The sequence below is a fragment of the Microtus ochrogaster genome, chromosome 10, assembly GCF_000317375.1.
Source record: "Microtus ochrogaster isolate Prairie Vole_2 chromosome 10, MicOch1.0, whole genome shotgun sequence".
Taxonomy (NCBI): Eukaryota; Metazoa; Chordata; class Mammalia; order Rodentia; family Cricetidae; genus Microtus; species Microtus ochrogaster.
In genome coordinates, this window is record NC_022016.1 from 53,042,319 (window position 1) to 53,057,613 (window position 15,295).

Below are 15,295 nucleotides of genomic sequence, written 5' to 3' on the forward strand. Positions count from 1 at the left end.
AGCCCACCTGGTCTACAGAGTGAGTTCCAGGACAGTCAAGACTGCACAGAGAAACCCTGTCTCAGAAAAACAAACAAACAAACAAACAAAAAAACCAAAAATCAAAAAAAAAATAACAACAGCAAAAAGCAACAACAACAAGACAACAAACAACAACACAAAATAGATACATAAAGACCTTTAAGATTCTTAAAAATAAATGGATATTGAGTTGGGATTGACACAGACCTTGCTGCTGAGTGCCATGGGAAAAGGTGGGGTGGGAGGTGGAGACCAGGGCCACCACCATGTGAGCTTTGGAGATCGGGGCCACTACTACCATGTGAGTGTTCAAAAGAATTAGTGCTACCAAAAGTTTTGAGAAGTTATTAATATATTCTTATTTACATATTTTCTCTGCATATAAGTGTATGTGTGTAGGTACGTGAGTGCCACTGTGTGTGTATGTGTGGGGTCAGCGGACAGCTCATGAGAGTTGGGCCTCTCCCTTTGCTGTGCCTGTCTCGGGGTTTGAACTGAGGTCAGCAGAGTCAGTGACGAGTACCTTGACCCACTGAGTCATCTCCCCAGCCCAAGATTTGAAACTCATAATCAACTTCTTTAAAGGAGCCAGGCTTTCAGACTTTCTATTTTTGAGTCACTTTTGATCTTTTTTTGCTATGTCTATAAAAATATCACACATATATCAGAAAATGATGCAATTGGTGTTACATTTTTCAGGGAATTTGTCCGTTTCATGTGCGTTTTCAAGCTCGACATGCACTTATTCCCTTTTTGTAGTTTTCCTCCTTGAATTCTCACCCTTTTACATTGCTCAGTGGTGATCACCAGTCTTCATTTTATAAAAAGAAAGAAAGAAAGAAAGAAAGAAAGAAAGAAAGAAAGAAAGAAAGAAAAAAGAAAAGAAAAAAGAATGAGGAGGAGGAGGGCTGGGGATGTGGCTCAGTGGGCAGCATGGTCACCTGAAGGAAGCCATCGCTGGGCTACATCACAAGCATCACACACATAGGGCACGGGGATTCATGCCTGTAACCCCAGCATTTGAGTGGTGAAAGCAGGAGCCATCCTTGGCATATAAGGACTTTGAGGCCAGCCTGAGCTACCTGAGACCTATCTCAAGACCAAAACAAGCAAACAGTCAAGCAAAAAAATGAGGAAAAAGAGGCTCAGAGAGGGGATATCCCTTGTCCACGTTACATAGTCAGGCGGCAGAGCCATGGTTTGGGCACACTTCTTTCTGAATGGCTGATGCGCATATGTGCTGCATGGGACTCAATCATAGAAGGATTTAGACAGTCAGCAGTGAGGAGGATGAGGAGCAGCAGATGCAAGTGTATAGAGGTGGGCATAGGAGGGACGAGGGCTGTGTCCCACTGGGCTGGACATGCTTGGTGGGCGCTGGGAGAGTGGGTGCTGAGGTAGGGTGGTGTCTTAGGTAGGCTTTCTTTTGCTGTGAAGAGACACGATGACCACGGCAGGAAAACATTTCATCGGGGCTGGCTTACAGTTTGGAGGTTAGCCTATTGCTGTCATGGAAGGGAGCATGGCGCGTGCAGGCAGAGGTGCTGGTGAGGTAGCTGAGAGTTCTGTATCTGGATTGGCAGGCGGTAGGAAGAGCGAGTGAGCCACTGGGCCTGGCCCAAACTTCTGAAACCTCAAAGCTCACCCCAAGTGACATACTTCCTCCAAAAAGGGCACACCTATTCCAACGAGGCGACACCTACTGCAATGAGGCCACATCTAATAGTGGGACCCCTGACGGGCCTATGGGGGTCATTTTCACTCAGACCACCACAGGGGGCACAGGCCTTGCAGCCGAGTGCTGGTGGAAAATGCGGGACTTGGTTCGTGGTGGGGAGGGGAGACTGGACACAGTGAAGGCCAGGTTGCAGTGTCTGGAAAGCCGTGTGTCCGGACTGGAACTGGGTCTTAGAACTCTCTCAAGCTTTGTCTACTCCTGACCTGTTGGCTCAACCTCCCCTTCCTTCTCCTTTCCAAATATCAGAGACCCAATTTTGGTTGACAGCAGAAAACCATGTGGCATCCTTTAGATCTTTTCAGTGCCCCGATACAAGTTGCTTCAGGGAGGATTGGTTTCTCTTTCACTCATGGTTTTGGTGGGTTTTGTCCCTCGGTGTGAGAAGGGTGCAGTGGAGTAGAACTCATGCCACCAGGAAGGAAGCAGGGTCATCTCCCCAGTCCCTGGGGAACGATGACCTGCCTTCGGGTGAGCAGGTTGGTCCTTGGGGCGGAACTTGGAATGAGGTATGAAGTGCTTCTCAGATCCCATAGTTAAGGGAATGGGGACCTGGCTTCTCTGAGTCCAGGAAACCAGGTCATGCCATATGACCTCACCCTTTCCCGCTGGTCTCATCTGCAGAATATCTCACACTGTTCTTGGGCTCGGCTGTGAGCTGCCTGGCCTGGTTCTTGCTCATCAGAAATTGACTACACCTACGTGTCTGCTGATCATGGGGGCTGATCGGGATCTGTGGGATAAGCATGCAATCTCCTGTCACTCTTGTTTGATTCTCTTTCTACCCGGTGATCACTTTGTGAGGCGTTGACTCTGTGTCCGAAGCAAACCTCTGAGCTCCCGGTCTCCTGATGGCTCTGAGTTCATCGAACCAGCAGAAACCCTTTGTGTATGCATGTATTGTGTGGTATGTGTGTACTTGTGTGTGTGTACATGTATGTGTGTATTTGTGTGTGTGTGTATGCATTTGGATGCCAGAAGTTGACATCAAGTGTCACTGTCTCGGGTGTTGCTCACCACCTGAGACCGGTCTCTCACTGACTATAGTTCAAACTAGACTAGACTGTTTCTTTCACTTGAGCGCTGGGGATTGAACTCAGGTCCACATGGTTCGTGTAGCAAGTGTTTTGCCTGCAGAGCCATCTCCTTAGCCCCAGTAGCCCTTCTTGAATTCTTGCATGTCTTCACCTTGTGTAGTTGTGGCTGCTTCTTGGAACTGGCTTTTCAGGCTGGACCAGTATCTTACAGTGGAGAAGGACCAAGCATTCAGTCAGCCAGCTGCCCTGGCTTTGGGGGACTTGGGGACTCCCTTTCCTGGAAGTGATGCCAGCGATTACTGTGGGTGGCTGTGCCAGGCTCTGGGTGCCTCTCGCGCGTCGTCTTATTATTTAACATTTACAGCAGCAAACGTTTAGCAGCATCAGTGTTTACTTCTGTTGACATGTAAAAGTGGAAGTTTAGGCAGACTAAATAGCGTCCCCCAGGTCATATGCAGAGCTGGGATTTGATCTGAGATCTGCCTGGCTCCAGAGCTTTCCGTCAGTCTCCACCCACACTGTACTGCAGCCCCCGAGGATGTGACTATAAAACACAAAGAGCCCTTCATGGCGAGAGATGCGAAGCAGCCTTCTTCCATTCATCTCTCGGATATTTCAAATGCACACCGACATGCCGGAAGCCCTGAGAGGTCTCACTAGGCATAAATCTACTTGTTTTTGTTTATATCAGAACTGCGCAGACTCCTTTAAGCACAGACCTCCTCTCTTTATCTAATTTGTGCTTGTGTGTGTGCGTACATGTTCGTATGTATGTGTGTACATGTTCATATGTGTGTGTACATGTTCGTATGTGTGTATGTTCATGTTCTTATGTGTGTGTACACGTTCGTATGTGTGTGTACATGTTCGTATGTGTGTGTACATGTTCGTGTGTGTGTGTACATGTTCTTATGTGTGTATGTTCATGAGAACCTGAATATGTACATGTGTTCACATGTGCATGCACATGCGTATAAGCAGTCACATGTGCATACACATGTATACGTGTTCATGTGTGCATGCATGTGTGCATGTATGTATATGTGTGTGTGTGCGTGCGTGCGTGTGTGTGTGTGTGTGTGCATCCACATCTTTGCAGGCTCATGTGCCTGCAGAGGTTTTTGGGATGTCTTCCGCATCTCCATCTTATCTTGTGAGACAGGGTTTCTGTGAACTCGGAGCTGCTGGATTGAGCTAGACTAGCAGGCTCGCAAGTCCCCAGGACACATCTGTTTCTGCTTTCCGGGTGTTGGGCTTAAAGGTGTCTACCACTGTGCCCAGCTCTTAGGTGCTTGGGATCTGAACCCAAGTTCTCATTCATGCTTGTATGGGGAGCACTTTACCTACTCAGCTATCTTGAATCATTCCTGTACTTACCACTGTGACATGAGCCCTGTCTTGCCTCGTGGACCCCAGCTTCCCCATCTGTGTGGTTAAGGGCATGGAGCGTCTGACTACACGATAAGCAAGTCACTGACCAGTTCAGCTGTAAGCAACCGGATCTCAGGATTAACTACGGGAGACAGCTCTCTGTTAGACTGGGCACTCTTTAGGCCTGGGCCTGCTGAGAGCAGAACAGTGAAGTAGGAAGACCCTGCATGGCCTTGAGTTCCTACTCAGAGGCAGCTTTCAAACCTTGGCATAGCAAGCTCTGGTGTCTGGGGAGGTGGCCTGAGCATCTTGTATTCATCTCCTCTATGATTCACTAAGGAGGAACATAGGCCAGTTAGGGGATCGTTTTGGCTGAGACCTGGAAGAGAGGCTTGAGTTCTCCAGGCATAAAAGGTAGGGAGGAAGGGTACTGAGGCAGCCACGCAGCCTTTCCTGAGAGGAGATAGGAGCCAGTGAGTCAGGCAGGAGAAACTACGGCTGCTTTCCACAGTCTCAGATATGATCCCTGGAACCAGGGTGGGATGGCCTTGAGGATACTGATTCTAAGAGCTGGAGGGGGGGTGTCTGTCTGGCAGGGTCTGGGGTCCATGGGGCCCCCTTGTCTGGGCCACTGCACTGGCTGACAATGGAAATGCTGGCACAGGAGAAACACTCTATTCAGGTGCCTGGCGTTGTCGGTGGAGGGGGTGGCTGCGCAAGCTAATTTTGCTTTGCTCGGCTTTGAATGGGGGTAATTGCTGGGAGTTGCCGTGGTTCCAGATTGTTCCCTGGAAGAGGAAGGCACGTCCAGGGCTGTGCTAATGCTGCCCGTGCAGGTCAAACAGCGAGACCTGGCAGGGTGGTGTGAAATGTCACCGGGTCACAGGGTAATACAGTCATGAGGACCGTATGGGTTGCTTCAGCTGTCCTGCTTATATTGTACATGGGAAATCAGAGATACCGAAGGGAAGGGCTTGCAGGGCCTCATGCAGGGTAGCCTCGTGAAGCTTGACTCTAAAGAACAATCCGGCCCCCCTCCATGTTGACTGTGCTCCCTTGCCTCCACCCTGCCCGAGTCCATCTAGAGGCTTCCAGGCTGGGTTTGCATATATGTGAGAGTCCATTTCCCTTCCTTTGGCTACAGGAGACCAGCGAAGCAGTGGGGTCACCGAGGCCAGCAGCCTCCTGGGGGGCTCCCCTCGGCGCCCATGTGGCCGGAAGGGCTCCCCGTATCACACAGGACAGCTGCACCCCGCAGTACGGGTGGCTGACCTTCTGCAACATATCAACCAGATGAAGACAGCGGAGGGCTATGGCTTCAAGCAGGAATATGAGGTGGTCCCGGCCCGTTCTCCTCACTGTGGATCCTCACTTGGCTTTTCTCAGTCCAGCCCTGTTGGACCCTTCCTTTGTCAGTCCCCAGCTCAGCCTTACGCACTTACGCTTAGTCTCACCCTTAATCTTCAACGTTCAATCTTTCCTCTCTTTTCTCTTTTCTCTCAGGTCAGACTCAGGGTTCTGTATCCTAAACTCTGTGAACTCTGCCCTCCCTTTGGCCCAGTTTCCCTTCCCCACACACTCCTGTGTTTTGAACCTATCCTTTATGGTGCCCCGCCCCCACCCTGCCTCCGTCATTCCCCTTGTGGGGAGGGGTCCCAAAAGTCTTGGGGTCTCTCTCCCCCACTGACTACCATTTTCCCATTGGCAGAGCTTCTTTGAAGGCTGGGATGCCACCAAGAAGAAAGACAAGCTCAAGAGCAGCCGGCAGGAGACAGTGTCTGCCTGTGAGTCCCTGGGAAGGGACTGGGGCCCACAAAGACAAGAGGAAGTGTGGAAGGAGGAGAGTCGCCAGAGTATGCTCTGGGAGTCCTGTCCGCAGAGACATAAGGGCTCTGGCCTTTGTGTATGAGGGCCTCACACCACTGTCTCTGTCACTTCCCTGTCACAGTAAGGGCCTCTCTTAAAGATGAAGGAACAGAGGTTTGGGAGGTTGAGAACTTGGCTCAAGTTTGCACAGCTAATTGCTGCTAATTTTCCTTAACTCCACACCCAGACTGAAACCCTCGGTGGTGCCCAGAGCTTCCTGGTCAGCTCTGAGCCCGTTATAAAGGTCACCTGGCAGTCATGCCTGGGTATTTCCCCTAACCTTCAAGGGACCTCCCCCCCTCTACCTACAAACTCCAGGCTTCCTGACACAGCCCTGCTCTGCCACTCTGTTCGCAGATGACCGTCACCGAGTGAAACTTAACCCGATGCTGGGAGACCCAGATGCCGACTACATCTCTGCCAACTACATAGACGTGAGTGCCTGAGCCGGCTCTTTCTGCTTACCTGTCCCTGTCCCCTCCAGACTCACTGTCCATGCAGGGCACAAACCTACCAGAGACTAAACAGGGGTCTGAATGGCTGAGGTGCATTTGGTGCCAGGGAACTCAGAGATGGGGAGCTGAGAGTGGGTGGCGGCCTGTGGGAAAGCATCCTGAGGGCTATGCAGGCCCGTGGGGAGGTAGAACAAGGTCTGGGGCAGACAGGGAGGCTGAGAGAGGGGGAAGAGCTGCCTCAACAAGGGGCCGAGAGCTTGGAGGTGGGATTCTCATGATTCCCATCCCTAAGCAGAAGAGGTTATGCAGAGTGAGATTACAAAGACCTTATCTGGCAGGCTAAGGACTCTGGCTGTCTCCCAGGGCCATCAGGAAGTTGTTCAAATGTTTTGGCTTTGATGACAGTGGTGCTTCACATGTAAGGAGGCGTGTTTACTGAGCACATACTGTGTGCCAGGCATGGTGATGAGCACTTTACATACACTCTCGAATTTCATGTAACCTTATCACCCTATCATGCATGACCTCCCCTTACAGGGAAAGAAGCTGGAGCCCAGAGAGGTGAAGCTACTGGTTGTAGGACACATAGCTAGAGTGGTAAAGAAAGGACTGAAGCCCCAGCTGGGCTGTCTCTGCAGCCTCCGATGCTGACCATTTGGCGGCCTTGACAACTCTTGGATCTGGGTGGATGGGAGGAATGAGCCAAGAGAGGGCAGACTTCGCAGGTGTGCATGGGGGGTGGTGATGGGGCTCGGGCAAGGCCCAGGGACTTGACTGCACTTCATGCAGCAAGCTGAGCTTTGAAGAGCTTTCTTTAATTGTGTAGGAAATGTATTTTGAGCACCTGGGCACCAGGGATAGAAATGAGATCACGTGACCACTGCTTTTTCTTTTTTTATGATACAGAGATTCTAGTAGGGGGGAAACAGATTAACATCGAAGGAAATTCATTTCAGATTAGCTGGAAAAGCATAGGCAGGAAGAAAAGTGTCACAGAGCCAGTTAGCGGCAGAGCCAGGTCTGGTTGTATAGACTGTGGAGGAAGCCGTGTGGCCTCAGAGGAAGGGGAGGGACACTCGGGGATGATCAGTGAAGGCAAAGAAAGGCCCAGGAGGAAGCCGCAGTGTACCAGGGTTGAGGTCGTCAGGACCTCTAGAGATGACTCTCCTCTCCTTCCACCTTCCTCCTGGAGCTGAATGTGCCACCGCTTGCTTCCCAGAACCCTTCGCTGTCTCCCTGCCTCCCAGCACGGTCCTGGCTCACAGGCGTGGGCAGCTTGGAGACAGTGGATCTTTCTCATTGGGTTCCACCTGGTTGGTTTCTCTCGGGCCCTGACAGGGACATACCCATGCCTCTCTCCACCCAAGTCCTGGCCTCCTGTCTCTGTTCTGCCTGCCAGCTCATGTCACCCTTTCTGGCCTCTCCTGTGCCCCGCCCACCTCCATCCACCTCTGGCCTAACATCTGTCTCTTTTGCTTTGTTCTTTTCCCTCACTGGAATCATTAAGATTCGGATAAACCGACAAGTAAGTATCTCTTCCCTCTCCTTCTCCTCTTCCTGTCTGGTGGACTGGCTGTGTCCTGGGCTCTCTCACAGGCTCTGGTTGGCTGTCTCTCTCTTTCTCTCTCCCCCTCCTTCCCCTCTCCTGGCACTGAACACCAGCCACCCATTCCAGCAGCTTGCCAGGGGCTGCCACGGTTAAAGACTGTCTTCCTACTGGGAGACATTCCTTGCCACCTTTTGCTCTCTCAACAAGGACAGCTATGTTGGGGTGCTGGTCACTACTGTCACCTCTGTCCCCCTATCTAGCCATTTCCTGTGAGCGTCACCTGTTCTGCTCTTCTGCAGAGCTCCTCCTGGTGTATGTAGTGGAGAAACTGCCCCGAGACTTGTCGCTGCCCTCCCCTTCCCCCACCGAGCAGCCCAGGCGGCAGACAGGCCTGGCCAGTCCTCCTTAAGCTCCCTAGTGTTCAAACCCTTTGTGGTCAGTTTGCTTAAAACTCAACCACTATCAGTTTGCCCTCCAGTTAGCCTCAATTCAAATGTGCTTTTTAAAAAAATCAGTTTGAATATCAGTTTAAACATTATAATGTCGTTTGCTCTTTGGAGAATTGAAACAAAGGCTCAGTTAGTGGAATGCTCAAACCTGGGGTTTGAGACCCAGCATCAGGTGAAAACTGGGCGTGGTGGTTCACTTCTTTAATCCCAGCACTTGTGGGGCCGAGGCGAGTGGATATCTGAGTTGGTCTACATAGTGAATTCCAGGACAGCCAGGACTGTGTAGAAAGACCTTGTCTCAAAAAATAAACAGAAAAAAAACCAAAGAAATTCAAGGCCATCCTGAGCTACATAGTAAGTTTGAGGCTAACCTGTCTCAAACTAAGTTGTTTTCATAGTATTTATAGTCATTGTTATTATCAATAATTTTGGCTTTTCGAGATGGGGTCTCACTCTGTAGCTAGACTGGCTTGGAGCTTACTGTGTAGTGGAGGCTGGAATCAAATTCCCAGCCATCTTTTGCCTCGGCCTCCTGAGCGTGAGGATTGTATTTCATACTATTTAATGACTGGTATTCTTCGCTATTTTGCGGGTACATTTTCCATTTTATCTTCCTTTAAAAAGATATTTCATTTTTTTTTATTATCATTGCTAGGATTCTGTTCATTATCAGACTTCCGGACAACACAGAGAGACTAACATAAGACGCGAGAGGTTCCCCCAGTCACATTTGGCAGAGCCAGCCAATTATCCCAGCCGTGCCCCTTATTTTGAGTGCAGCCACACAGTTGGTTTGTAAAATTCTCAAATGTAAAAGGCCCATTAGGCTCACAGAAGACAGCAGATGTGCGGGGTCCTAGCGCCCCCTGTGGGTTATGATGAATATTGGTCCTTACTGGCCTTAGACTCGCTGGTTCCCTAGGGTTAGACATTTGCCTTTGAATCTCACCCATTTGGATCTCTTGTGAGACTCCTAAGAAATACCTTTAGAAGTCCCAGTGGGCTTCATGCTGCCTCAAATGCCAGTGAACGATGGTGTTGCCGATGTCACCTGCCAGGTGCCAGGCACCTAGAGTGCAAAGTGTCATTTGGCGGATGAGAATGTTGAATCTGAGAAAGGTGAAGTGACGTGTGTAAGGCCACAAAGCTAGCGTTACCATTCCGCTGTCCCGCATCACCACCCACTCGGACCCCAGCAAGCGTGCAGATGTATGATCCTAGCACCTGTGTGCGGCACGAGGTCCAGACCTCTCCAGTGCCACTCCCTAGAGCGAAGTGTGCAAGGTGATATGGTCATTTAAAATGTGTATTTGGGGGGGGGGTTGGGCATGGCAGAGTTGGTAAATGCTTCCCTTGCAAGTGTGAAGACCTGACTTCAAGTCCCAGAACCCATGTGGGGATTCAGGTTGTAATCCCAGCGCTGGGGAAGTAGAGCCAGATGGATCTTTTGGGCTGCCTGGCCAGTTTAGCCTAATTGCAATGTAGCAGGCCAAAAAGAGACCCTGTCTCCAAGGAGATGGACAGCTGTTCTGATAATAGTACTTGAGGTTGTCTTCTGAATTCTACACACATGCACACATGTGCCTTCCTGGCATATGCAACCCCCCACCTACACGTGCTTAAACCTATACATATGAATATGCATCCATATATGCATAGGCATCGCAAAATCTCTATCTGTGTCCTTGTATAGAATGGTTATGTAGTAGCACATGTCTTACATAAGAAGCGAGGGCTGTGAGATGGCTCAGCAGGTGAAAGCCTGCCGCTCAGCCTGGTGATCCCACATGGGAGAGAGATAACTGACTCTTGCAGGTCACCTGACCACATATACATCACTGCAACTACACTCTCCCCTGGGATCACAAAGGAAATGAAAATGTAGTAATGTTTTTAAAGAAACGACCATGTAGAAATTTCGAGTTGCGTGCCTGTACACTTGCTTCAGATAGGGTGTGTGGGGCTCGGAGAGATGCTCTGTGGTTAAAGACTCCGGCTGCTTTCGCAGAGGATCTGAGTTCAACTTCCATCAACCCACAGGTGGCTCACAACCAACTGTGATTCTAGTTCTAGGGAATCCGATGCCTTCCTCTGGCCTCTGCTGTGCCTGCATAAACTCATCCAGCCACACAGGCATACGCATAAATGATAAATAAATATTAAAGCAAAACTAATAGGCCTGCATGACAAGGTAGGTTGGGTGGCCCTGGGCCATACTTTCTTCAAAATGTAATTTTCCAACAGTGAAGGAATAGGATCCTGGAAAGGACTGGAAAGAGTGCCCCCGAGCTGAACTGTAGGCCATTCACTCACTGGGCAATCCATCAGGTTTCCTTCCTTTTTATGCTGGGGCTGGATCCCAGGGCCTCTTCCATGCCAGGCAAGTACGTGTTCAGCTATAGCAGGCCCAGTCAGTCTGTTTAGTTGAGTTCAAGTCCTCTGTTATTTACTGTCTCAGGCTCAAATGCTGGCACGGAGCTGGGCCTGGTGGGGTGGGGGTGGAGGTGCAGAGTTTACTGACTCAGGCTCACATGCTGGCAGGGAGCTGGGCCCTGGTAGGGTGGGGTGGGGGTGGAGGTGCAGGGTTGGCTGACTCTGCTGATGATCCTGTGTCGGGGTGGAGCTTAGGCAAACTGTTTGTGCTGGGTGCAGCAGTACAGGCAGTTCAGGGTAACCTGTTCCCAAGCTTGACTACTTCCTAGGTGGAGTCAGCTGGGAAGGGGCCCTCCCCATCCTCCGGCTCTGCTGTTCCTCTGACTGGCTGTAGAGACAGTGGAAAGGATGTGGGGAGGCTGCTGGAGGTTGCTGGAGGCTGCTGGAGTGTAGGCAGAGTACTCCAGAGGTTTTTCACTTTGAAGGGGTTTTGGCTTTTCTCCGGGGAACCACGAGGCTGTCTGCTTGTCATCTTCCAGTTGCAGAGGGCTTGTTGGCCACTATGCTGTCTGAGGCTCTGCAGTGTGAGCACTGCCAAGGAACTGGCCGGAAATGCACATTTCCAGATCCACCCCCATCCTCGGAGCCCAAGTCTGCCTGGGACGATATCCCAGGGTCTCTGTGCACCAAAAATGCCAAACTTCTCTCCTCTTCGAGAAGTGACAGACATGGATTTTATACTATCCAGTCACTAGGATCAGTGTGGTATTTGTGTGTGTGTGTCTGTGTGTCTGTGTGTTTGCCGGTAGAGAATCCAGAGTCTCCCACATGCTAGGCAAATGGTTTATCCCTGAGCCTCGTCCTCAGCTCAGTTGATCAGTTTTAATTGAGTTCCATTACTTCGTTATTTATACCGACTAATAAGTGCTGGAACTTGCTGGCACCTGCCAACAGGGACCCAGGTCCGTTACACCCCAATCCTCTGGAGGTCATCTCCCATCCCAGCTGTTCTTTATCCCCCCCCCCCCTGCTTTTGCCTACTGAGTGCTGGGATTAAAGGCATGTGCCACACACCCACCGAGCAGTTTTTGAAATCAACACTATCTGGACCTTTGGAGACCTCTGAGGCAGGGTTAATAATCACAGCTGCTGTTGGCCCTGCCTTGTGCTTGGCCTGGTGACAAACGCTTAACCTTCATTATGGCTTGTACTCCTTACATCCCTGGCAGGGAAATCTTGTTATGATCTACTTTATAGCAGTGAAGATGGAGGGCCAGAGAAGGAAAGGGTGTTTGTCTGAGGGCAGCTGGGATGTGGACCCTGGCAGGGAGGCACTAGGGCCCTTTGGGTTCTCAGTGCTCGGGGGTCCACAAGGAGCTGTGTTGAGGGTCAGGGCAGAGCTTGGTGACTCTCTTGCACCTGCTGCCATTCTACTTTGGAAACTTAACCCAGTCTGCACAGACTTCCTGGCTGGTTCTTGTCCCACAAAGGTGCGTTCTTGTGAGGGACGTTGGGGCTACTGTGGCTTTGGAACCTTAGCTCTTTGCTACTTGGCCTGAGGGCTCTGGGGATGGAGGATGAGGGAGTGCTCGGCTTTTCTTTCCTATAAAGCGGACAGTAGTGTTTAGGATGGTATGGGACCATCACCATGACTCTGGGACCGCAGCTCACTGATGCTTTGGCCTGAGGTCTCTGGTGATGGAGAGTGAGGTAGCTCTTGGCTTCTCTTTCATGTAAGATAAACAGCAGCATTTAGAATGGTATGGAACCATCGGTCACCGGAAAATTCCTCATCAGTAAAACAGATTTTAAAACTGTATCTAAGGGCCCTTTGCTTCCGATTTGAGGTCCTCTTTAAGATTTCTCCCCCAAGCTCTGGGTACTCTCCATTCTGAATGCCCTGCCTGAAACTGGGGATTCTGCCAACCCCTGGTTCTCCCATATCTGGGGTCCAGGGTGGATTATGTTTCTGGTAACAGGGCAGCAGCAGCTGGCGCTTCATTTGTCTCTGAACGGCAGCCATGTTATTAACAGATAACCCACTTTGAGGGTGGGAGACTCCCTGGGCTCACAGAGGAGCACCCTCCACAGGGTTCCATGGCAAGACCCTGGTGTCTCTTAGCTTCGTTCATCTTTGGGACTGGGATGAGGACCAGGTCACCCTCATCTAGAGACATGAGTTTCTGGAGGATGCCCTGCTCCTGGAAGGACGGTGATGGGGCAGTCTGAGGGGACAGAGGTCTGCTCCTTTGACGTTCACTTCACCCTATTCTCCTGTTCCAGGGCTACCACAGGTCAAACCACTTCATAGCCACTCAAGGTACCTGGCCCCTCCGCCTGTGGCGCCCTCTCGTGACCTGGAATGTCCGCTGCCTGCCTGCCTTCCCTGCTGACCTGCTCAGCATCCCCCTGCCCCCGTCTGCCTCCCCATCTGTCTGTCTCTCTGTCCCCACTACCTGCCTGGATCTTTTACATCTAACCACAGCCCTTATCCACCCTGTCTGTGCCTCCTGAGATGCTCAGTCCCTACCCCGTAACCTGGTTGTGTGTTTGTGTTTTCCTCTGTGGTAATGCATGTGCAAGGACTCGGGCTATACCCACTGTCATGGAGCATGCCTCTTGGTCCAGCTGGCCGCTTGGGTCTCCTCTAGTCTTGTCTCTCTTCTGCTACTGCTTCTCTGTCCACCTCTCCTGCCCATGCCCTGAGGGTCTATCATCTACATGGCTCATTAGTTCTTACTCAGCACACCAGGCTCTCCAGCCTTGCTCCTGCCCATCCCAGGGCCCCGTAGGCATGAAGCCATGGTTGGTGGGGTATATTGGGGTGAATGAGAAGTCCCCATTGGGGTTGGGTCTTGGGAGCATCCCAACAAGGGACAGTGTCTGTCACTGAGCATCATGGTGTGCTGGCCATGGAAGGACCGTGCTCAGGGACAGGCATCCTCTGCGCCCTCAGGGCCGAAGCCCGAGATGATCTACGACTTCTGGCGCATGGTGTGGCAGGAACAGTGTGCGAGCATCGTCATGATCACCAAGCTGGTAGAGGTGGGCAGGGTAAGCGGGGCTGGGGGGTGGGCTGGAGGCAGGGTGGGCCTCATGGATGACTCGGAGCTCGCTGAACCCTGTGCTGTGGGGGGTCACAGGTAAAGTGCTCTCGCTACTGGCCTGAGGACTCAGACATGTATGGGGACATCAAGATCACGCTGGTAAAGACAGAGACACTGGCTGAGTATGTGGTGCGCACCTTTGCCCTGGAGCGGGTGAGTCTCCCCAACGCCTGTCCATGTAGTAGAGCCTACATTGCCCGAGTCTAGGAAGCATAGGGGAAGGAGGGGCAAGGAAGCATGGCCGAGGGATGGGATGGTGACTGTTTCTGCTGGAGTCCCGTAAACATCTGATATGAAGATGTAATGTCTGTCCTGTGTTCCCTGCTGCGTGAGGCACTGTGCTGAGCCTCTTGCACGCGTTGTCTGAGCCCCGTGGAGACACGCGTTCACCATCAGCCCTGTTTGGCAGATGAGAAAAGCAAGGGTCAGAGGGTTTCCTTGTGTACCAGGATCTAGGTCGACATGTAATTACTCGGTAAAATCCTCAGAGGAAGGCTAGCAAGATGGCTCAGGGGGCAAAAGCGCTTGCTATGCAAGCCTGACTGTTCTGAGTCACACGGCAGCCCAGGGACGAGGTGGATGCCGGATGGCATAGCTTTAGGATCTGGCAGACTCAGTCCAAACCCAGAGTGTGTCCCTAGTCAGCCTCGGCAGAGGGATGGTCCGCCCCAGAGTGTGTCCCTAGTCAGCCTCAGCAGAGGGGATGGTCCGCCCCGGGCCTTCAGGTCCTCCTCACCTGTACAATGGATGTGGATACTTGCCTTGCCAAGGAGGAAAGAGTAGAGTCTGGCACACAGCAGGTGTCCGGTGGGTGCTGCTGGCACTGACTGTCACCACTGTGGTTCCCAGAGAGGCTACTCAACCCGGCACGAGGTCCGCCAGTTCCATTTCACAGCGTGGCCAGAGCACGGCGTCCCCTACCATGCCACGGGGCTGCTGGCCTTCATTCGGCGTGTGAAGGCTTCCACTCCCCCGGATGCTGGCCCCATTGTCATCCACTGCAGGTGGGAGCACTGGGGATCCCAAGGAGAGCGGCCAGGGTATGGGGAGCTGGGCTGGACTGGGGCGGGTTCAAGGTCCCTAAAGAGAACCAGACTTGGGTTCAGCTTGTTTGGAGATAGAGGATAGAAAAGAAAGACTCACCCAAGATCCTGAGGGATTTGGCTCTGAGGTTGGCACCCCACGGAACCCCTTTACCAGAAATGAGGATTACTAAAACCTGCAAGCCTACAGCCCCTATAGCTTATCTTGGCTCCTTTGCAGGAATTCTCACCAGCTCACCAAATACCACATGGCCGATTTCCCTTGCCCTACAGCCTTCTGGCTAGACTG

At 51.6% G+C, this 15,295-nt stretch overlaps 1 protein-coding gene across 5 annotated transcripts in view; it reads left to right on the forward strand.

Annotated features, from left to right (window-relative positions):
- The window catches only part of Ptpru (protein tyrosine phosphatase, receptor type U), a 74,606-nt gene that overhangs the window by 49,392 nt on the left and 9,919 nt on the right, over nucleotides 1-15,295 (forward strand). For 2 of the 5 annotated variants that reach the window (XM_005353142.3, XM_005353144.3), the window contains 7 exons: nucleotides 5,309-5,499; nucleotides 5,873-5,948; nucleotides 6,388-6,464; nucleotides 13,140-13,176; nucleotides 13,813-13,910; nucleotides 14,000-14,116; nucleotides 14,813-14,967. In XM_005353142.3, the coding sequence (XP_005353199.1) occupies nucleotides 5,309-5,499; nucleotides 5,873-5,948; nucleotides 6,388-6,464; nucleotides 13,140-13,176; nucleotides 13,813-13,910; nucleotides 14,000-14,116; nucleotides 14,813-14,967 (751 nt within the window). Of the gene's footprint in view, nucleotides 1-5,308; nucleotides 5,500-5,872; nucleotides 5,949-6,387; nucleotides 6,465-7,992; nucleotides 8,011-13,139; nucleotides 13,177-13,812; nucleotides 13,911-13,999; nucleotides 14,117-14,812; nucleotides 14,968-15,295 lie in introns of all 5 variants that reach the window. The other 3 variants (XM_026782048.1, XM_026782049.1, XM_005353145.3) reach the window with 3 other exon arrangements.